At 35.6% G+C, this 22,249-nt stretch overlaps 1 protein-coding gene across 2 annotated transcripts in view; it reads left to right on the top strand.

The window, feature by feature from the left end:
* PPP2R5C (protein phosphatase 2 regulatory subunit B'gamma) overlaps nt 1-22,249 on the top strand; it is a 79,068-nt gene that overhangs the window by 43,740 nt on the left and 13,079 nt on the right. For both annotated transcript variants that reach the window (XM_051769630.1, XM_051769631.1), the window contains 7 exons: nt 5,647-5,846; nt 13,485-13,595; nt 14,245-14,337; nt 14,433-14,563; nt 17,071-17,130; nt 19,816-19,924; nt 21,959-22,012. In XM_051769630.1, coding sequence (XP_051625590.1) covers nt 5,647-5,846; nt 13,485-13,595; nt 14,245-14,337; nt 14,433-14,563; nt 17,071-17,130; nt 19,816-19,924; nt 21,959-22,012 — 758 coding nt within the window. The remainder of the gene's footprint in view (nt 1-5,646; nt 5,847-13,484; nt 13,596-14,244; nt 14,338-14,432; nt 14,564-17,070; nt 17,131-19,815; nt 19,925-21,958; nt 22,013-22,249) is intronic.

Genomic DNA, 22,249 nt, shown 5'->3' with positions numbered 1-22,249 from the left:
TTGAGACTAATACAGGGACTCTTTTTCCATGAGTGTTCCTGTGGCTTTGGTTGCTGTGGCCATTTCTCTTGTTTTAAGCATTTCTTTTGGCAAAGGAATGTTTCTGCAGGGTCAATAATGTTCCAAATAAAAGAATATAAACACCAGTGTGTTCTATGTATTCACTAGCCCAATGTATCCCTACAACATCTTGCCTGCATTGATTTATCTGCAGCCAAACTCCCACTGCTAGGGTAGCTAGTTATAGTATAAAATGTATTGTATATAATTATAGTACCTTCTTGTATTCCTTGAGTTTATTTTTATGTGCTGCTAGAAGTAATAGCTTTAATTAAACTTATCTGTCCGTGAATTAGAAGTTTTCTTTCACGTGCCACCCACTTATTTCCAATATCACATATTAAGGTAGAATACTGTTAACTGGGAGAGTGTCATCTCTAACTAGTATTAATTATTGTCATCAAGATTTCAATAAAATCAGTGAAAACTGTAAAGACTTTGTCAAATAATAGAAATGCAGTGAAAATTATTCCTGAACAGTATTCCATGGTTTGAATCAGAATGGTAATTAAACCATTTCTAAATAAAGTAAATATTTTAAATGAGATTTTTATCAAATGTTAGACCAGCTTTTGTAGTATTTTTCTAGGTTTTTTTCTGATTTTTCTCATTTTTAAGGACTTGAGCACTAATTCTGGAAAAAGTGCTAATTCTGGTAAATCTATGTTTTGACAGATAATGTTGTTTTTTCTATACTTCTTAATTCCTCTGCCTTCTTGTCTGGCAATTTCCATTTCTCTTACCCAAGATACTGAGCCCTGTTCTGTGAAAAAATGCTGCCATGGTACTGTCAACTGAAATGTATTAAGAGAACATTGCAAGATATTGGATTCCCCTTGTTGACATACAACTATACAGTGCAAATTACAAAGCTTCTCTAAAGCTTTAATGCTGGTTTTTTTGCCAATGAACATGAAATTTGAAATGCACTAATACTTTTGACCAGCAGAAGGGACCTGTTACCAATATATTTAGAGATACATTCTGAGTAGCACCACCACAGTAGATAATTAAAGGTTGTTTTTCCGTTATCATTAAAAATGTTAGTCCTTCATTAGGTTTGCAGACATGTTTCATAAGGTATATTGTCTACTTGCAAGTAAGAGTCATCTTACATGCTCAGACTCTTGCTCTACACCAGTGTCTTAAGGAAGCAGTTACTTTCAGCATATGATTTTTAGTTAGTCTCTTCTATGACCTTGTTTTTGCACATGCTCCTTCTCCTTTTTGTGGCAGTTTGTGTATTCTTTGACTTAAACTTCTGTGTGTGTTTCTGTGTTAAAAAAATCTAACTGCCCACTCAAAATGAGAGGAGCTTTATTTACTGTGTGTGCACATAATCTGATTGGTAGCTGTGGGCATTTGATAGTTTTAAAGAAAAAAAGAGCTCATTTTCTTTCAAGGAAATGGGAACCTGTCAGCCAAGCAAAACTGGTGCCTCTGCCAAGCCTTTATGTGTGAGCAAAAAAGTATTCACTCAACTGAGATGAATTTTCTCTTCTATGTGTATTTTCTGTAAATTATCAACCATGTCTCTTGTTTTCTGCTTTCAAAATGGTATAACATAGTGAGTTTTAATGACCACAAACTGTGGGTTTTGATAGAAATTATATCAACTGTTCTTTGTGTGAGGAATGACCTCAAACTTGAAATTTCTAGCTTTATTTCAGTTCCAATCTGTACTAGAAAACAGCTGTTTTGTGTGACATCTCTGGCTCATCTGCTTGTCCTGCTTTGCATTTTGACCTCCATCCAGCAACTGTTATCATAGAAAAATGACCTTCAATGAAAAAGGTGGAGAGATCAATCACCAGTGCCCAGTGATGTCTCAATTACAACACAAAACTAAAAATCTAATTTTTAGATTTGAAGGAACATAAAAAATGTTATTCAGAGAACAGTAAGTCTCTACAGTCCTACAATGCACAAATATTCATGTATCATAGAACACTAAACATATGTTCAGGCACTTAAAGCCTGAACTTTGGTCTCTTCTCGTTTATTTTTACTTTTCCTACTTTTCTTAAACCAGACATAATTTGTTTTAATATGAAGACAGGGAAAATGATTTGTTAGAATATTAGCAATGCTTTAGTTCTTTAGCTAAGCTGTACATTACAAAAAAATGGTGCCTTCTCAGAGGGCTGTAGTTTGCTGGTAACTTCTGGGTGCAAAATGATGCCACATCCTGTGTGAGAAGCAAGTGAGGATGAGGAGAGTTACCTGAGTGAAGTCTGTTTGCAGGGAGGTCATTCACCTTTCCCTCGCAGTAGGAATGGCTGAAGGCATACCTGAAGCTTCCAAGGAATCTACTTCCATTCAAAGTTAAGTGTTTAAATTAAAGCTTTTCCAGCCAATCATTTGTGTTCTGCTAAGGCAGTCGGTAGCTGAGCACCTGATCTTTCCCTGACTGTTTCAAACAGCAGTATGGACTGAAAGTGCTGCCTTTCAGAGTGAGACACTGCTCTAGTTAGTCTGTTATAAAAGCACAGCTGGCATCAATGATACAGTGGAAAGTAACTTATTTTATACTCATCAGTATATAGACAAGTTCATGGCAAGACCATAGTTTAAGATGATGTAGAAAATTTTAAACTGAATAGCTATTTCTGTATCAATACTGTGTTAAAACAGAAGGGGTAGAACTTGCATCTCTGTAGATTGTGCAACCTGAAAAAATCTCTGAAAAACCCAAACAAGACAAAAAACTGATCCCTCAGTCCAGAGACTTATCTTGCTGTTGTAGTACCTCCCTTCTTTCAGTACTTTTTCCAGTGTATATTTCTGTCTTAGAAAAAGGACAGTAGGATAAAAGCTTAGGCATAAAATATGCCATAATAATATTTGTGTAGATCTGTGTTAGGAATTGCTGGACATTTAGTCCAAGTGTGAGACTGACCTCTCTTCTGAAGAGCTGTATTTCTGTTCCAGTAGAAGACCAGAAATGGTCCTCATTTGAAGTGTGAGTAGTGATAAGGGATAAGTGTTTGGAGTGAATAAAAAGTCTTAAGATTATTCTCGTGCTACTGTTTAGAAACAAGTGCTGTGAACATTATGTAAATAGTGGCTAGCAATTGGAGGGGAAGTGGAATATATGGGGATTTGATTTGATTGGGGGGGTGCTTGATTTGCTTGGGTTTGGTTTGGTTGGGTTTGTTGTTTTGTTTTTTTTTTTAAAACATTGCTCAGTGAATAGCTCCAAATGTCAGTTTTGGTGTAATTTTAAGGAGTAGCTTCTACATAACTGTGGCCTTCCCATAGTCACTGGGGAATGGAGCACCAGAGTTGCACAAGTATGGAATTTTTTTACCTGATGGCATTCTCTTCAAATATGTCAGTTAACTTAAGCACTTGGAAGTGAGGGGGTTTCACTTAATTGAAATGAAAGGTGATTTGGAAATCACAATGCAATTAACTGAAAGAACATAACCAGATAGTCCCTGGCACATGGCTGAGGATAAATGGCTTGTCAGGGTGTCCCAGAGTTGCTCTGCAGTTGTGCATACATGTTCTACACAAAAATTATGGTCTACTCAACTCAGCTTCTTAACCACCTCCTGTTTTCTGTCATGCTGCAATCATCCTTTCAAACCTGAAAAGTGAGGATGATCCTGGTTTCATGGCAAGTACTCCAGACAAGCAACAGAAGAGATGTGAGGTCTGGACACTTGAAAGCTGTGTGTGAACACTCTTAGAGGAGGAGGATGTATCTCACCCATGTAAACAAAACACAGTTCCTTAGAAATACGTGAGGTTTTCAGTCTGTATAAAGATCTCTCGAATGGAATAATGAGAATGACTGAGATATAACAACTTCAGAATAAATGGCAAGGGAGGTCTCTTGCCTTGTTGAGGGTGTTTCTTGACCCTTGTGGCTGTCAGTCTTTAACTTTCATGATTAGTGGTAGTTACATCTTTAATGCTTCCTCTCCTTTAAGGTTAGTGTACTGTAAATCACTGTAATTGTATGTCCATTACTTGTATAATTATAGTCTGTATTTAGGCTTTGGATTTTGTGGAGTATACATTCATAGCACAGGTATCTGTGTGTAACTGTTGTTACGCTTCAGGTTGAACCACTTTCCATTTTACAGTTAATTGGGAAAAGTTTACCACTCCAACCACTTTGCATGTCTGAGACTTTTTACATTCAGGTCAGGAATTTGGCTGGCTTTCAGTATGCAAACTGCTTGATTAAATACTTTTTGTTGTTGTTTTCTCAGGAGAAATTATTCATTACTATAGTTTTTAATCCAAATAAACAAAAGCATGTGTATTCAGATACAACATTCGTGTGTCTTTGTTCACAACACTAGGTAGGAATTCTAATTTATTTGTCAGAAAATTTTTGCTCTGTTTAGGGACATCTGTCATCTAGCACTTCCTTTCTACTTCTTGACGTCTGCACTGTCCAGGTGTCTTGCTGACACTGAAGTCTGTAACTGATTGTGGTTTCTTTCATGTATGCTACATTTTTATTCTCTATGTTCTCCTGGGCTATTACTATAAGGTTTTTTTTTTACTGGAATTAATCTTCAGAGTAATTCAGTGTGTGTAACTTAAAAAAAAAAACAGCTGTTTTAAACCAAATACATCCTCCAGGTTTATTAAAACAAAAATACTTCTGAAAGCAACTCCTCTTGGGGAGAGAGGAGCTATTCCAGATTTTGTTATCATAAGGAGAAGTTTGTCAGGCACTTAAAAGGAGAGCAACTTGTATTTAACTAAACAACTGGACTGTAGATATGTTGCACATTGAGTTTATTAGATTGTACATACACGTGTTAGATCGTGTGTGCTTGTATTCAGTAACACCACTTGAAATACTTGATGGTAGCTCTTGCTGCTTGTGTAAGAAAATTTTAGCATTTTATGATACTCTAAGGAAAAAGAAAAGTCATCAACTGGAAGAAATGGGAGTAAAGTGCAGAACTATTTACAAAGTCAATCCAGTCCTACTCTTTTGTAACGTGCTATTACTGTCTTAGCAGTTCATATCTAACAATAAAAAAGTCGTTATGCAGAAACATAATATGTTCTATGGTGTAAATTTATGCAGACTTTCTGTGTTGTGTTCACATTTCATGTCTTAGTGCTGTAGTCAAGTGGCCATGGTAACTGGACACAAATTTTTGCTGCTGTCAAAATGTGGTACTGCTTTCTTTACCACTGGCCAGTTATTACAGTATTTCCTAAATATTGAAAATTTAGGTTCTGATCCTGAAAGTATTTCCTGTGTATAATCTTTAATTTCACATGCATCAGTCATTTTAACAGCTCATGGGATTACTTAAGCAAAAAACAAAGCACATGCAGGCATTTTTTTCAAGTGTGTATTTTTAACATGCAGTATCTATTTCTGGCAAGGGCAAGTATGCATCACTGTTGCAATTTTGTTAAATCATCCTGTCACCTACAGTGTGTTTCACTGGGGTTCGTGGTCTGGACCATTATATTCCTGAAAGTTGTGCAAAGATTTAGAAGGTTTGCTTGTATTCTTAAACACTGCTTTTCAGGAAGTAAAAATGGAGAGTCGAGTGAAATCCACTACAATGTAATTTATAACCAATTATTTTTACTTTTCAGATGTTCCTCCTGCGGATCAAGAAAAGCTCTTTATCCAGAAGTTACGACAATGTTGTGTACTTTTTGACTTTGTTTCTGATCCACTAAGTGACCTAAAGTGGAAGGAAGTAAAACGAGCAGCTTTAAGTGAAATGGTAGAATATATCACACACAATCGCAATGTGATTACAGAACCTATTTACCCTGAAGTAGTACATATGGTAAGTGATTTAACAATGAGAACTTCTTATTTTATAATGCAAGGTTGTTTCTTCAGCTGTATCAGTTTATCTCAAGAAATTTTATTGAAATCTTCATAAAAGATCAACTGTGTTTGCACATCTGCAAAATAAAAACAGGGCTTTGACATCCCATTGCCAGTGTTGATTCCTGTCTTTGCAAGATAGAAATTGGACACATGTATGAAGCAGAATTAGCTTATAGTTTAAGTTCATAAAAATTAAATCTTGTATTTTAAAAAATAGATATTGCTTTTCTTCCCCACAAATCTGTTTTAAAATAGATCTTAATGAAAATGGAGAGGGAAGTTAAATATATCTAGCTATTAAAAAAATGTAGATTGTAAAACTGAATATTTGAAAAAATTATAAGATTAGGAATAAGATCACCTTGACACTTAATCTTATGTAATCCTATTTGGAGATTGATTTTTTTCTTTTCTGTGTTCAGAGATGAAAATGAGTCAGACTTTATTAAATACACGGCAGATGAGGGTTCTGCTGGAACAAGCTATGTGAACCATTCAGACCTGCATTGTTTCTGCCTTCTCACTATCCAAATCCTAGCCAGCTAGACCTAGTTTATTTTTCTATCATGTGAAAGTCCACCCCAGAGGTGGCCATGAAGCTACAGCAGAGTCTTTCAGCTCTTGTTGTGCTGATGAGACACCAGTTGCCTGCAGTAGCAGTTGGATTGAGGTCTTGTAGCTGTTGTCTGCAGTACCCAGAGAACAGAAAGTATCTTTTGAAATTCCTGACTAATAAACCTACAAGAAACTCTGCCCTGTGTAACATATTGTTTTTTCCTAAGAATTTAGAGCTTAGGATGACTTTTCAGGGGTTGAGAAAACAGTGCACCTCTAACATAAATATGAACTTAAACAAATTTAGGTGTCTTCCTGCAAATTAGAGACTTTGAAGCTTCTTCAAAGACTCCAAGGATTTATAGCATGAAAGATCTTGCTTATTCTGAAGATTGTTATCTAAATCAGCCATAAGTGTTTGCTGATACAGAAATTACTTTCATGAGAACTTCTGAGTATATGAGTCTTATGCATAACTCTGGATGCCAGCACCCAAAGCATTGAGGATGGTTAATGAGGAGATGTGGGATCATGGCTTTTCCCATGTTTTCATAGCTTATTTATATCTAGTTTTTTTGTAATTGATTGCTTGTTTTGGAATACTTGACACTGATGAAAGGAGAGATATGAAAGAGAATAAGCTTGCTGAGACTTCATTTGGGTAAAATGGAGTTCATGATGAGTTTTTGAATACCAATGGCAGACATTAGTGTTTGCTCTGAGCAGGAAGTCTTAATGCAGGCACAAGGGATGAAATACAGGCAGTTATCTTCCATCAAACAGTTATGGCCAGAGTATATTTGGCTGAGGACAATATATACTTTCTTTGCTTTCAGATGCAACTAGTGGTAATAAGTCTGCACTTTGGTCAGTTTAATAAATGTTGCAGCAGAATTTGGCTGCTACCTGAATTGCCAGGGTTTGGCTGGTAGCACACAGCGTCTGTTCTTTCAGTGAATTTAAAATGCTTTCTATGTGCAAGGTTCTAAAGGGTGTGGGGTGTGCTCACATGGGACTTACACAGTACTGTGAGAGACAGTGTCAGTAAAGGCATCTGGACTGGTATTTTCAGATGGTTAAATTCAGATAGGTGTTTTTTGTTTGTTCATCTGATGCAGCAACTGTATTCTTCCTGCAGTAATATTATCATTACCTTCCTTTCAGGCATGTATGTGTAGACTGAGGTGTACATTTGCTAAGTTCTGGCCATACATTTGGATTGACAGTAGGGATTTTAAGGAAAAATAAACCTAATTTCCTTGTGTGCTTGAAGACTTTTCCAAGAGACATTGAAAAGTTATGTGCTGCTACTACCACTGAATTATGTTAAGAAGGAATAGCATTTTTGGTAAAATCATGAGTGATTAAGAAATACTCAGAACTGAGAATGGTTCTCAGTTTGGAAAGTTTGTGGACTTGGTAGTTGGCATAGAAATTGGAACTTCACTGTGCCATTCTGCCAGTCTTCACAATTTGGAGGTTACTTGTTTGTGTCTGTATGTATGTGTACATTCTCTCTCTCTATATATGCGTGTGTCTAAGTTCTGTTTGGTTTTGTTAACATATTATGTAGGCCAATCACTTAGGGCAATGAATTTCACAAGTTACCTCTTTAATAGTAATACTTGTATAATAATATGTTTCCTTTCCCAAAGCTTTAAATGTTCTTTCTTTCTTACAAGAGATCTTGTCTTTATAATCTGATTCTCTTTTATTCTTTATAATTCCTAGTGCTGGTGTCACGTCCTTTCACCCACCAATAAAGTCTTGTCTTTAAGTTATATATTCATTTACTGGCTTAGCTAATAATTTAATATTAAGCCTAAGTCTCCTTTACAAAAGTTATGGGAAATTGATTTCTAAAATGGATTTAATGTTACTCTCCAGAATGGATTCAAGAGTGTTTTCCTTTCTTCCTCAAAGAGCCAGCTGACATGTCCTTTTCAAGTTCTTTTTATATTTCTAAGCAATGATGTGATGAGAAAGGAAATGTTTTCATTAACTGTTTGTATAACAAGTTCCATTTCTCAGGTATAATATAAGTACTTCTTCTCAAAACTAAGCCATGTAGGCAAATGTCTGATTTTTTGATGAAAAGCATCCATTAAAAGTTCTTATTTGGAAAAGAAGATATGCTTTTTTTTTAAGTTGGCTTTTGAAGAAAACAGGGCTTTATGAGAATATTCTGTTGTGTACTAGCTTGTCAGAAGCACAGGATATTAGGATATTAGTTTTGTAGAACTTTGTGACAGTTGGTAACTGTGTCGAATACAGACTCAAATTAATGCTGGTTTCCACCTCAGGGCAGGATGGGCAGTATCTGGATCGTTTTAAGAGGGACTGTGAAAGTGAACATCAATACTAATTATTCACTTCCCCATCTAACCAGCCAGAAGGTATTGAGGAGAACTGGGGCAGTACTGGATGTGCAGGTGTTCAGGGTTTTAGTGTTCTGAGAAAGAAGTAGATCAACAGTATATAAATATGACTTATTTCTAAGCTCCCATAATAATTTCCTTAGTAATGATGAAGATGAGATCCTTCTGGATGTTAACATTTTTGTGAAGCACATAGACTAATACTACATTTTTAATATGATATTACATGTAGGAACAGATCTAATTTTATTCAGCAACTGAATTGGTTTTCACTGCAACTTTTCATGCATTATTAAAACTACCTGCTCAGTTATACCCATGGGAAGTTGATTTATGTCTTTTTTGAGAGGGGTTGCAGGTGTGGTGTTTTGTGTCTCTTACTGTTATCCCTTGGTCTAGAATAACAGCTGTTGCTGTGAATAGAGGTGTGCTACTTGTTGCTCTGTTTACCTGTTAGGTTGGCTTCAGTCACCTGAGTACAGAAGGCAGAGATTTTCAGTTTATACAGCTCTTCATTCCGAGCTGCTCACATCAGGCTGCTCAGCAGAAAGCAGGAGAAAATGTGTAATGATATGTCTGATGCTTACTTGCTTAAAAATATACTCTAGTATTTTATGAAATGGGCCACCAGAAAAATAGGGTGTTTGACTACCATTACAGCAAATATCTCCAAAGTGGTAAAAATGCAGGTTGTTTGCTTTTCCTTTTTTTTTATTCTCCCATCCTCCTAAGTTATGTCCTTTGAAGTCAAGTGTTGTCAGTGCTAACAGCACAGAGAGAATTTTGGCTCACTAGCCAGTTTTCATAAAGACTCAAGCTTCATAAATTTGGAGGGGGGGGAGGGAGCTTGTGGGATTTTGTGGGTGGGAGGGGAACTGGGGAGGGGAATGTTTTTAAGTTATGCTATGTTTATTTATACTTCTCTGGGAAATTGGCCTTAGAGGAAATTGGGCTTTGCAGCTTGTCTTGTCTGTTTGTCAAAAGACTGAGAAGTTAAAAAAAGGTTAACCATTTGACAGAAAGGTAAAGGAGTCACTGATATTAATTCATTGTAAATTTTCCTAAATTTTGGTGGCTTAGTAGACAAGAGAGTTTCAGGATTTTACCTTTACTGAGAGATGTTGCAGCTTGATTTGAGCAGTTTTATATTCTGTTGGTCTAGGATATAAAACAGATCAAATCAGACTTCATTGGTTCCACTGCTCATGGAAAAAAATACTCTGTGGGTTTTAAATATTTTCATTTGCTATTCTCAAAACTAAAATGTACAAAACTTTGTTGCTAACACCTTACATGTCCCAGATTTTCTGCTTTATAGTGAGAGCCTGGGACTTTCTTATCTAAAAAATTCCAATTATTCTACCATTTACTTTACAACACTTGCAAGTTTTATGTATTGAGTCTAGACTTCCTGGGTTTGTTTTCCTGGAAGACTACTGATGATTGTAGATCTTCACTGTATTTGTGGTTGGTTGCTTGATGTCCATGCTTTTTAAAAGGGGAACATGAAGATATATCAGCTTTACTTTTAGTTCTCTGAAATAGTAATTACTCTGATATGTCAGTCTTTGCGTGAGTCAAACCTACATCTCAGTTGCTGGAATGAAGGAATATTATGAAGAAAAGTAGAGCATCAGGATGACTTTTCCTTCATGGGAATATAACGTACACCTTGCAGATTTAGCTGATGCAGTTCCATACTGCCTCCCACTGTCTGCTCTGCCATCTGTCAGATGTGAGATGGCAGGACAACACATGCTCCTTGGCCCTGCCAGTTGTTAGGTAATTCACAGCTTTATTTTAAACTGGAAATGGAGGTGTTAATGAGAAGAAGTCAGAATGTGAAGAGGGAAATACGGCATTCTGTTGCTTTTCCCAGAATCCCACCAAAGATGCATGGAATGCATTCTTCTGCAAAGAAGCATCTTTAAACTGAGACAGCTTAATCCTTCAGAGCTTACTAATAATCTTCAAATGATCAGCATGAAAGCTTTGATGCTATTTAAAAAAAAAAAAAGGCAAACAGCCCACCAAGAAAAAAAACCCACCACCAAAAACCTCAATAAAAATGTGTGTATGACACATGTGGTTATTATCTGTGATAGAATTTGGACATTCATAAAGACTGAAATTGTAGCATAAAGAATAGGTTTTATTCTTTGTGATGTTGGAGTAGACCTTGCATTCTGAATAGCCACATTATAAGTAAACGCAAATTTGTGTGGTTTGTGGTTTTTTTCCTTAAATTGAGCTGTACTGGTTGAAAGCATAGGAACCTTTCAACTGATCCAAAATAATGTTTTATTTGCTTCATCCTCAAATAAGGCATTCAGTTCTGTGCAAGTGCCAGTGGAGGGATCTTTTATTTTCTTTCCAGCTGGTCCTGGAGATGCCCTGTACTGGCATGTTTGCTGAGCCAAATACTGATTTTCTTGCAAAGGCTCTGTAAATGTTTCTGCTGCTCCTGGTGATGTAGTCTTCTGCAAAGAATTTTCATTTTCTTGACAAATCAGCTTTTCTGCCCTGTTGTCTCTTACTTTGCCAGACTTGAAAGTCTTAGAGTACATTTCCACTCTAAATGCTTGCAAAAAGACACCTCCAATCTGTTACAGCAATAGAATATCAATAACAATGTGTAGGTTAACTCTTCTTAGTACTTGCAGTGTATATTTAAGATGGAGCCTATATATATACCTTATGCTGAAGGTCCATGCAACCAGCTGCAGCTGATTTGATAAATCAGTTTTGTGCAGGATAGAGCTCTCTAAATGGTGTAGTCACCATTCTCATAGTGAGTGTTTACCAAAATTTATTTTTAAATATTGTAGTATTTTCATAAGCACAAAATGATCTGTGTATTTGAAAACAGAATTTACTTCAGTGTTATAAGAAGAAATAGACTTGAAGAGAATTTCTTTATGAAGCCCAATATGCTCAGTTGTTGCAAAGGGTCAGGACAGCCCACCCCTGTGGATTTATTTTGGCAGGCTTCTCTGTCTTGGGCAGTGTGTTCAAGCTGCTGAGAGACTGAGGCATTAGTCTTAAAGAATCACTTTGAAGCAGAGGCTGTTTGAGACCATATACTAATTTGAATTGATCTTTTTTTTTTTTTCTGTTCCATACAAAAGTAAGTTTAGACTACTCGGTACTGGATGGGTGATGAGTAAGCAACAAAATAGAACAAGGAAGTCTCTGTTGGGCACACTTGCATTGCTAAATAGATGACGTTTTTCTAGTCACTCAGCAATTTGGTTGTGTCATACCAATGACTGTGCCTTACTGAACACTCTGGATTACAACGGGAATTGAGGGATTCATTTCTTTTCAGTGCTGACAGCCTATACAGATAAAGGCTTCCTCGGGATTTCTTACTGCAGTGCGTAGAAAGCGAACACTTGCACAGTAACCCCCAACTTGCACACACAGTAAAGTTTTAATTAACTCCTCAGGGTGGGAGAACAATCGTTTGCAACACTAGCAAGTTGTTCCATTCTTATCCACAGTGAAGCCAGCTGGTTTTGCCAGCTGTCCTTCCAGGTGAAAATATAGAATATTGCAGACCTTTTAAAACCGTTGCACCATTCTAGGCAAGGTTACTCTTGAGAATGCTTGTTAAATTTATTCCTAAAAATGGTGTAATATTTTTTTGTTCGGACAACAAATGCTTTTTACTTTGCATTTGTGTTTATATGCATTGTGTGGATTGATACAAATGTGATTATTTGTGATTATGTATTTTTATCTAAAAACGAAAAAATCAAGCTGCATGCATTTAGTGATGGGGTGATTGGTCCTGTCAAAAACAGGACCTCTTAAAAAAGTTTTCATTCTATGTGACAGGGAATGGTTTTGTTTTTTTCTTTATTAGAGACTTGGAAACTCTCCTCATGTTTAAGGGGTTTGTGAAGGGTACTGCATTGGTTCATCCGTAGTACAAATGTACATCTAGACAAGCACTGGGAAACACAAAAATATGTGTGTGTATCAACAACTTGAAAAGCAATTCATGTTTACAGTCTGCTCCACTTCCATGAGAATACTGAATATTTTTCAGGGAGTTGAGAATTCAGAAAAAAGTGAAAGGTGTAAGGATTAGGATGTGTGTTTCTCCCCCTTCAGTGCTCCTGTGATGTCAGGTATATGGACATGGTTTAAGAGAAGTACCACTGGGAGGGGTGGAATTTGGTTTTGAAATGTTTCAGTGTGTGTACAGCCACTGTGTAAAATAAAACTAGTAATATTTCATAGAGAAGAATAGTTGTGAGTGATCTTTGGTTTGCATCTCTGCTTCTGACTTCTACTTTTGCCAGTTGCTGCAAGGCCTTATAAAGTGTGTATGTGTCGAAATGTTTGTATAAACATTTTATATACATTTGCTTGGGCTTTTAAACTATCAGAGCAATATCCTCATAAAACACATCCTGACAGTAGCTTTGTGCTTTAAAGAGTACAGCATGGAAAAGCGTTCTTTAAGTTAGAAGTCTTCCAAGAAGAATGAATGTTCCTCGCTGTTTAAGATGCTGTATTATATAGCTTGTATTTTTGCAAATGTTAATTAAAATAGTTCATGTAAGGAATTCTTGATCAAAACCATCTTTGAGGTCTTTTTTTTAATCATTCACTTGTTTCAAAATTCTTAAAGACACATGTCATTTCAGTTTGCAGTTAATATGTTTCGAACATTACCACCATCTTCCAATCCAACGGGAGCAGAATTTGATCCTGAGGAAGATGAACCAACCTTAGAAGCTGCATGGCCTCATCTACAGGTATTTCATGGAGACTAAGACATCACAGTCTAACAGATTTCTGAGATTACAGAATTGATAAACAAAATTCAGATTGATAAACAAAATCACTGTTTATTTATTCAAAATTGTTTAAGTCATGTGTTTATCTCAAACACTTTACTATACAATTTTCAAAATATGTTTATGGAATTTAAACTGATCATCTTTTTTAAAAAATACAGTTATACTATAGGTTAAAGGCTCATGGTTTCTTGTGGTAGAGATGTAACTGCTGAGATTTTAAATGAGCTTCCATTTGTCACTACGAATGCTTTGATCTGGCTCTGACAGAGCTTGAGCTTTCAGAGGTACCGTGACAAACAGAGAAGAACAGAGAATTTTTAAAACATGTACTTCTGGGCATGATAAATATTAGATTACTGTATGTCATTTGAGTAAAATCTAGTGATGGAGCTCAGCAGAATTTCAGGAGTTTAAAGAATCTCAAGTTCTTGTAATTTGTCAGGAGAGCAAGAGCAAAGCTTTTACTGTGTGATGCATAGATAAATATAATTAAAAACATTGTGAAGTTCTGAGCAACTACTTAGTAATTTTAGTAATGTGATACTTATAAAATGGTTTCTTGTTTAAAAGACTAATACTGATTTTTTGTTGTTTTTTATTCCAGCTTGTTTATGAATTTTTCTTAAGGTTTTTAGAATCTCCAGATTTTCAACCTAATATAGCTAAGAAATATATTGATCAGAAGTTTGTATTACAGGTGAGGTAAAAAAAATAATTTTTAACTTGAAGCTCTAAATTATTTTTACAGTACATTAGATTCAATTAAAGTGCCTCTCTTTTCCCTCTTTGCAGCTTTTAGAGCTCTTCGACAGTGAAGATCCTCGTGAAAGAGATTTTCTTAAAACAACTCTTCACAGAATATATGGGAAATTTTTAGGCCTAAGAGCTTACATCCGGAAACAAATTAATAATATATTTTATAGGTATGTCAGTATCATTGTATTATGGTGCATGTGATCAGGTATGTAGTTAAAACACTTAAGACACTGCTAGCAATTTTTAAGATTCTTAGTAAGTTTATACCTAATATTGCTACATCTAATAATAATTAATACCAGTCTGGCAGATTTAAATTAGAGTAGTCTTGCACATGATATTAATTTGGCAGCTGAAATTTGAGTTAGTTTATGATTTATTTAGTGGGTGGTTTGGTATCTTGTGTGAGGCTTTCTTTTCATATTGGCTAGTACTATTTGTATTACAGCAGTGCCTTAAACAGGTGTAGTTCTTCATAAGGCAGAAATTGAGCTGAAATCGAATTACTGAGAGATCTGTAATTTGCTTGAAGGAGCATATTTATTGCCTTTTCTTTCCTCAGAATTTAGATGTAATGTTTTGTTCTCATGAAATACTGGTTTAATTGCCATAGAATGAACTGTAGAATTATCCCTGAGACAAAAAAAAATGAAGATAAAAAATGAATCCACTGTAATATCAAAGATCTTTGGAAATGCTGTTATGTCCAGGGTGAATGCAAGATTATGGTGCCTGTTTTAATTTTTTTTATTTTGATACGCTTCTTTTCTCCAAACAACTGTGTTGTGTATCAGTTTTACACTCCTTCCATCATGCTTCCCTTATTCTCTACCACTTCATCCCAGAGCGGATTTATGGTGGTACCCCTTTAAGAAAATAGCAAAACGCTGCTTCTTCCTCGGTGCCATCTCATGAATGGCACCCAGCAGTACCAGCTGTAGAGGGAGCTGATCTCCCCTGCCTGTGGTCACAACTGAGCCTTTAGAAGAGTTACAGAGGAGCTACTTTAAAATAATTAGTGAGCCTGCATGGGCTTGCAGACAACTCTTCTTGACAGGACGTGTGAAGAGTCAGTATGTCCCAAGGAAAAAATACAGGTGTATCTTTAAGATGTAAATTTCCCCCCCAAACCTTTTATTTAATTAATTCCAAAATGTATCATTTGGTTAAATAGCTGAATCAGATGGTAAAACAGCATCACAGTGTATTATAGTGAAATAAATCAATAAACAGTGTTTTTATTTGCCACTTCTTGCACTTTCAGAGATAATGGAAGCAAAGTCTTCAAACAGAGATAGTTCCGGTGCAAAGCTTTTGAAAGACTCAAAAATGACCTGGTCATCATATCAACTTTGTAGTAGTTTGTATAAAAATGTTTTCAATCTGATATGTATATGGAAGATTATATAATTTGCACAACTACCAAATTATAGGAGGAAAAGAAAAAAAAAAAAACCAAACAACAAATCAAGAGAAAAGCTCACTTAGTTGTGTAATATTTCAGAACCAGAAACTTAAAAATTTTGCATCCAAGTATAAACTGGTGTACTTGGATAGGAGCATCACAGAGGAAAGTTGTTTCAACTTCTGTCTTGAGTTAGTGCATTGTACATGAAAAGCTCTTAAAGTATGCATAGAATTTTTCAAAATATTTCCCTTTCTTATACTTTTACCTGCAAGACATCAGTTTATTACTATACTTACCTAAGAAATGTGTGGTCTTTATTTGTCTCTTAGTCTCTGACTGCAATTGCATGAATTCTGTCCCAACATTGCTTTAATCTTATTTTTTTTCCGAAATAAAATACATTTTTTTGAAATTATTAAACCTTTATGTTCCTATTCATTCAGTTCAAAGCTTTTTGTATTATTGTCTTTAGTTTTACTTGGAATTGTTGTACTGAATTGCATGGGAAGGATCTTTAAGGATTAAAAATATTCATATCAAATATTCTGGATTAAAAGTAGCTGTTAATATGTCAACCTATGACAAATTTTTAAATTAAAAAATGCTTTCAAATTAGTGGAATTATTTTCTCCTGAGTATAAATTTTTATAACTCTTTGCAAATTACCTGAAGGCGTTCATAGAACTTTCTCACTAAATTTGAACTTGGATGATTGGGAAGAAGGGTGGGAAGGTGATTGCCTAGTGAATTACAGTGCTCTGTCAAAAGAAAATTCAGGAAAATTTTACTTCCTCTATTACAGAGCTTTTTGTATCCACAGAGATCTGTAATGCCAAAGAGCTTTTTAGATCCAGAAGTACTAACTGAACACCTCACACTGTGCTTGCATTTGCTACAGAAGGTTGAATCTTGGCATTTAATTATTCCAGATGCTCTTGTGTTATTTTAATATTTAAAACATTGTTTGCTGTGTTTAGTTTTGCATTATTAAAATGGCATAAAATACAAGTTTTGGGAAAAGCTCAAGTATGTCCTGCTTTGTTAAATGTGGGGGAAAAGAGCAAGCAAGTGTCAAGGTTGAAAGCATCTTGGTGTGCTCATGATTTCTGTTTCCACAAAGTTTCTTTTCCACTGTGTGTGTCTGTTTTCTTTTTATTGAGTGACTAGAACATGGGAAGTCAAAGCTACTTGTAATGTTAGATGGGGATTTTGGTGTTATTGTATCTCTCTTCAGCAGTAACCCAGTAAAATTTTTCATTTATTTAGGTTTATTTATGAAACAGAACATCACAATGGCATAGCAGAATTACTGGAAATACTGGGAAGGTAAGTTGTAGGTTTTGTTTAATTAAACTCACTTGGTTTTAAGACTAGACTTCAAAAAATCAGGTTGGGGATTATATATTGATTTGAGAAAAGGTTTAAAATGGCTTTGTTTCATGTGTAAAAGCTGTAACAGAGAGTAATTTTTGAGTAAGATTGTAGAAACACAGAAAAAACTTGAACCTTGTGACAATTTTTTGGAATGTGACAATTTTTTAACTCTTATTTTTTAGATCTTATTTTCTACTTAGATTCCTTTTCATTAATATTAGTTGTAAAGCAACTACAAATAAAATGTAGTGAGTTGAAATTTATTAAAAATTCTTCAACATCACTGAATACATAGTGGATAAAAAAAGGAAGCAAAGGTTATGAAACTTAAGAAACCTCTTTTTGTTAACCCAAATATTTTTCAACTTAAAGCTGATAACCTCATCAAAACCAGTGGGTTTTCTGTTAACTGGTTTCTGTAATCCATGTGCAGGCTTTGGGCATTTTTTTTTTACGTTAATACACCTTAAAAGCTTAGTTAGGTTCACTTTGTGGTATTTCCGTATCTTTAACATAAAGGTAACAGGTCATCGAGAGCAGAGTGTTTGGTGTTGTGTCTGGTCAGGCTTTGTTTATCTCCAAGGGCGGAGACCCCACGGTTTTTCTAGGCAATGGTTTCCCTTGTTTGACCCCACTCACAATGAAAAGGTTCTTTTCTTATTTTTGAATGAAATATCCTGTGTTTCAATTCATGCCCATCGCCTCTTTCACTGGGTACCACTGAGAAGAGTCTGACTCTTCACACCATCTCTTCATGTATTTGTACACATGGGTGAGATCCCCCTCAGCCTTCTCCTCAGGCTAGACAGCTTTTTCAGCCTTTCTGTGTATATCAGATGCTCCAGTCCCTTCATTGCCCTTTACTGGACTCCCTCCAGTATGTCCATTCCTCTTGTCCTGGGCAGCCCAGAGCTGGTCTCAGCACTGCAGATGTCTCACTGGGGCTGAGCAGAGGTGAAGGACCACCTACCTCAGCTTACTGGCAATGCTGTTCCTAATGCAACCCTGAATGCTGTTGAAATTGGAAAGCTGTTTTAAGATTTTCTAGGTCTGTATGTCTCCCCAGAGTAGTTCTTTAATTTTGAATGAAATGTTCAATGATTAAAGGACTTACATATCCATCATTACTTATAATCAAGTCATATTCATCAAGACACACTGAAAACTCTGGAAAGCTACTCGAGTATGGAGCTAAATCTTCAAAACTGTTACTTAAGTCACCAGCTTTTTCATTCTTGATTTTGTTAGGTTAGCTTAAAGTGTTATGATGTTAAAAGTTATTGGTTTGGATTTTTCCTGTTATTCTTCCAAATCTAAATTTCTAGTAACTAAGTAAGGCTTCTGAGCTGTAACTGTTCTGTGTTGGTTATTCTTCCAATCCATAAAGGAGTTTCACACAACGTGTTGTTGACATAGAGCTTCTTAGGAGCAACAGTTTTTAGTTGGTTTTCTGGGGTTTGACTTGGCAGAAGCAGAGAATTAAATTTTATGCAGAAGTACATTCTTTTCCTTTGCTGAGTGCTATATAATACTGAACAAATGAACACTTCCAGTGGGAACTACTAATGTGGTTATGTTTTTTCTGATAATCATCTTTCAAGAGGAATGTAGAATTCTTTCGCACTTAAGGCCAAACTTGGCCTAAATTCTACTCCTCTCTGTAGTTAACAATCCTTAAAATACCTTGGAGAAACTTTTTTTTTTTTAATTAATTTTTATTTCTCAAGTATGTGGAATTTGTGGCAAGAACACCATAGAAATGTTGATGTTGAAATGGATTTTTGATGTTATGCACTGAGAGACTTCAGAAGTAACCTTATATCCTCTAAATAGCTGTGCAGTCATTACAAATGAAAAATTACTTTAAACATGCACAGCAAGGGTGAGCAAGTGTTGTTTAATAAGCTTCAATTCTGGGATACCATCTGATTTCTGAGATTGAAATATATGTAACTTTGAATTTTTTAATATGTTGTTTTTTTAAGAAAAGTTTGGGTGGTTCCTTCAGCCTGGGTGCCTTCTCTCCTTATTAGTGAAGAGAAAAGCCTTGGAATTAATAAAATAGGATTTAAAATAGTAAAGGAACAATAGGATTCTAGATGTTTAACTGATCTTAATGTTAGCAAAGTGAGTGGACACAAAACACTGTTCTAGTGCTGTAGTTTTAGGTAAAGGTGCCATTGACCCAGTATTGAGCAATATCTGCACTCACCTGTAGCTGGAATGTCATGTTTGGTTGTATGCTAGGGCCTTGCAGAAATAGTAATAGTTAAGTAGAAGTCATGTTTTGACTTGGACTGCTGTCCTGGATTACCTCCTCCACATCCAGTCTCTGCTTCACTCGTTAATACCGTGAAGAGGATGGGAGAAACTTGTATTCAAAGCTTTGAGAACAGTGAGTAGTTCACAGTGAAGGGTGGAGTCTGAAGTGAAGGTACAGTTATGTGCTGCTTGGAAGAAGAATTTGAGACCTGTGAAAGACTTGGTTGAGGGATGGGCAGAGATTGATTTGACTATTCTAGTAATTTGTAAACTTTGGAAAACAATTGCTAAACCCAAGACTTTTGGTGTATCCTGCACGGTAGTGCAGACTTTGTGTAATTACTGTCTTTATTTTTAAACTTCTTTCCCTGGCAGCATAATTAATGGATTTGCCTTACCATTAAAAGAAGAGCACAAAATATTCCTATTGAAGGTTTTGTTACCATTGCACAAAGTGAAATCACTCAGTGTCTACCACCCACAGGTAAGTTTTGTTTGGTGCTTTTCGTGCTAGTGTTTTGTTCAGCTTGTCTGGAGAGGCTGCGGGACTCGAGCCACTCTGGTGTGGGTCCTGTTCCAGCCTCCAGCACTTCCCTCTTAACTGGCCTTGGGAATTTATTTAAAGCATATACCTATAGTGCTTCACATGTTGATAGACAAATTAAAAAGAATACATGTGTGTATATAATAAATATATTTTTTAAAAGCACTGTAGTGTTTATAGATTCAACACATGTGGTAGTTGGTTAATGTTAGAGTTCTTGATATTGTCTGTAATGTTTAGACACAAAAAATTGCAGAAAAGCACGGTTTTAATGGATGCCACATATAAACATATTATTCTAAACTACATGAAGCAATTCAGCTGAATTCAGTTTCTTACAAGTGTTGGTGTTCTGAAAGGAATTGGGACTTTACTAGGACATCATTATTTAATTCAATAGATCTTTTTAGAAGTACACAGAAAAAAGGGGCATCTAAGTCGTATCATGCTTTTAAACCAGCTGTATCTTTTCTATGATGAGTTTAGTTCCATTCAGTATTTCTAGAGGAGTGGGAAATCCATACAGTGTGAGAGAAAATACAGTATTATTGTGATATGCTGAATTTTTCCCCATGATTGTTACATAACTTTTGGATTTTTAACTTGAAAGTTCAATATTTTCGGTGTAGTTTGAGTACTCCCAAGTTTTAAATACCCTTTCTTCAAATGGGTATGCAATTGTATAACTACAATTCTCTAGCAATTAGAGATGCTTATAAGCATTTGCTTTGGATCTTGCCTTCTGGGCAAGTCCCTGTTGAAGTAGTAGGCTAGAGAGGCTCCCATTTTAAAAGATTTTTTTTTTCTTTTTTTCTGATGCCATGGACATAACCTGTTAGGGTGTGTACAATGAGACCTTTCTTAAAATCTCAACTAGTGCAGACATCTGTGCCAGCTTTTCTACTGACCTGAGGTGTGTTGTTCTTTATCTGTTCCCCTTAAACCACAAATTCTCCAAAACCTTCAGCTGATTTGCATTGCTTTTCAGTATCAGTAAAAACAAGATAGTGATAATAAGGATACCTCTCTTACATGTACATGGGAAAGTACTTCAAGTGAGTTTAGTGTGTGAAACACCAGATTAAACCCACAAAAATTCACATTGAAACATTGGCAGATAATCAGAAGGGTTTGCTGCCAAATCCAAATATACATGGAGAAAGTTAATTTCCATGTTAAATTCAAATTTACTTCAGAATAGCAAAGAACAGTAGCTGTAATAATCTTTGCACATCCCTCAGATTACCTAGGGACATTCTGGGTAGCAGTCATCAAAAACAGGAAAGGAAATGGATCATCAGCTGAACTTCCATAAATACAGAGACTTAAAAGATGATTTAAACAGTTTGTGAGGCGTGCAGTGCCCACTTACTTTGGCACTATCAGCCCATGGAGTGAAAGGGATGTAATAATTCACTGTCTAGGCACAGGTTGGCAGTTTCAGTCTCAGAATTGAAGTTGGTAAATACTGTACATCAGCCTCAGCTTGCATCAGCCTTTACATTGATATGCATGGTTATCATTAGTTGTCATATATAAAAAAGTCCTGAGATTTACAACTGTTCAATGCACTGTTATCTAACTTAGATTATGAAATACAAAATACTTACTAAATCAGCATGGGACACCAAAATGTTAGCGGGTGAAAAGCACTCTAGAGGATAAGATTGTGATTTTTAAATCCTGTGTTTGAAAAGATGGAATGTGATGAAATGCCAAGTGCTAGGTCTAAAAAGAAAACATCGAGTCGTGTGTGTCTATATTATAACACAGAAAAAGGTGAGGACAGAATTGGGAAGGTTGGGTAAGATAGGTAAAGTGTATTTACCCTTCTGTTTAAGTTGTCTGCCAAATAATTTTTTTTTAAATTACAGAAGAAACTTCTGTTTTTATTTGAAGTATTCAGAAGTATTCTCGACTTAATGCTAATGATTTCAAAATGTGTATTAATAAACTCCTTTTTTTTTACTGTAGCTGGCGTACTGTGTAGTTCAGTTTTTAGAAAAGGACAGCACACTTACAGAACCAGTAAGTTCATCTTGCTATTATTACATATTTTGAACTATTAATATCCCTTCCATTTCTAGACTGTTTAAGGAGGTTTGGGGAACAAAGTATTGATATGTGTTTATATTAGAGTCAAATATTTAATCATTTTGATCTCTCAAATTCAGTTTTTCCAACAGAATGTCCATAATGAATTAAAACGTTAATAGCACATCTCTTACAAACAGACCAGAGTTTGTTCTGCTTATTTGGTTCTGG

Source organism: Manacus candei, unplaced genomic scaffold (assembly GCF_025592945.1).
Source record: "Manacus candei isolate 608988 ecotype Guabito, Panama unplaced genomic scaffold, ASM2559294v1 h1tg000109l, whole genome shotgun sequence".
In the NCBI taxonomy this organism is placed as follows: domain Eukaryota; kingdom Metazoa; phylum Chordata; class Aves; order Passeriformes; family Pipridae; genus Manacus; species Manacus candei.
This window is presented reverse-complemented; position numbering and strand designations above follow the sequence as displayed.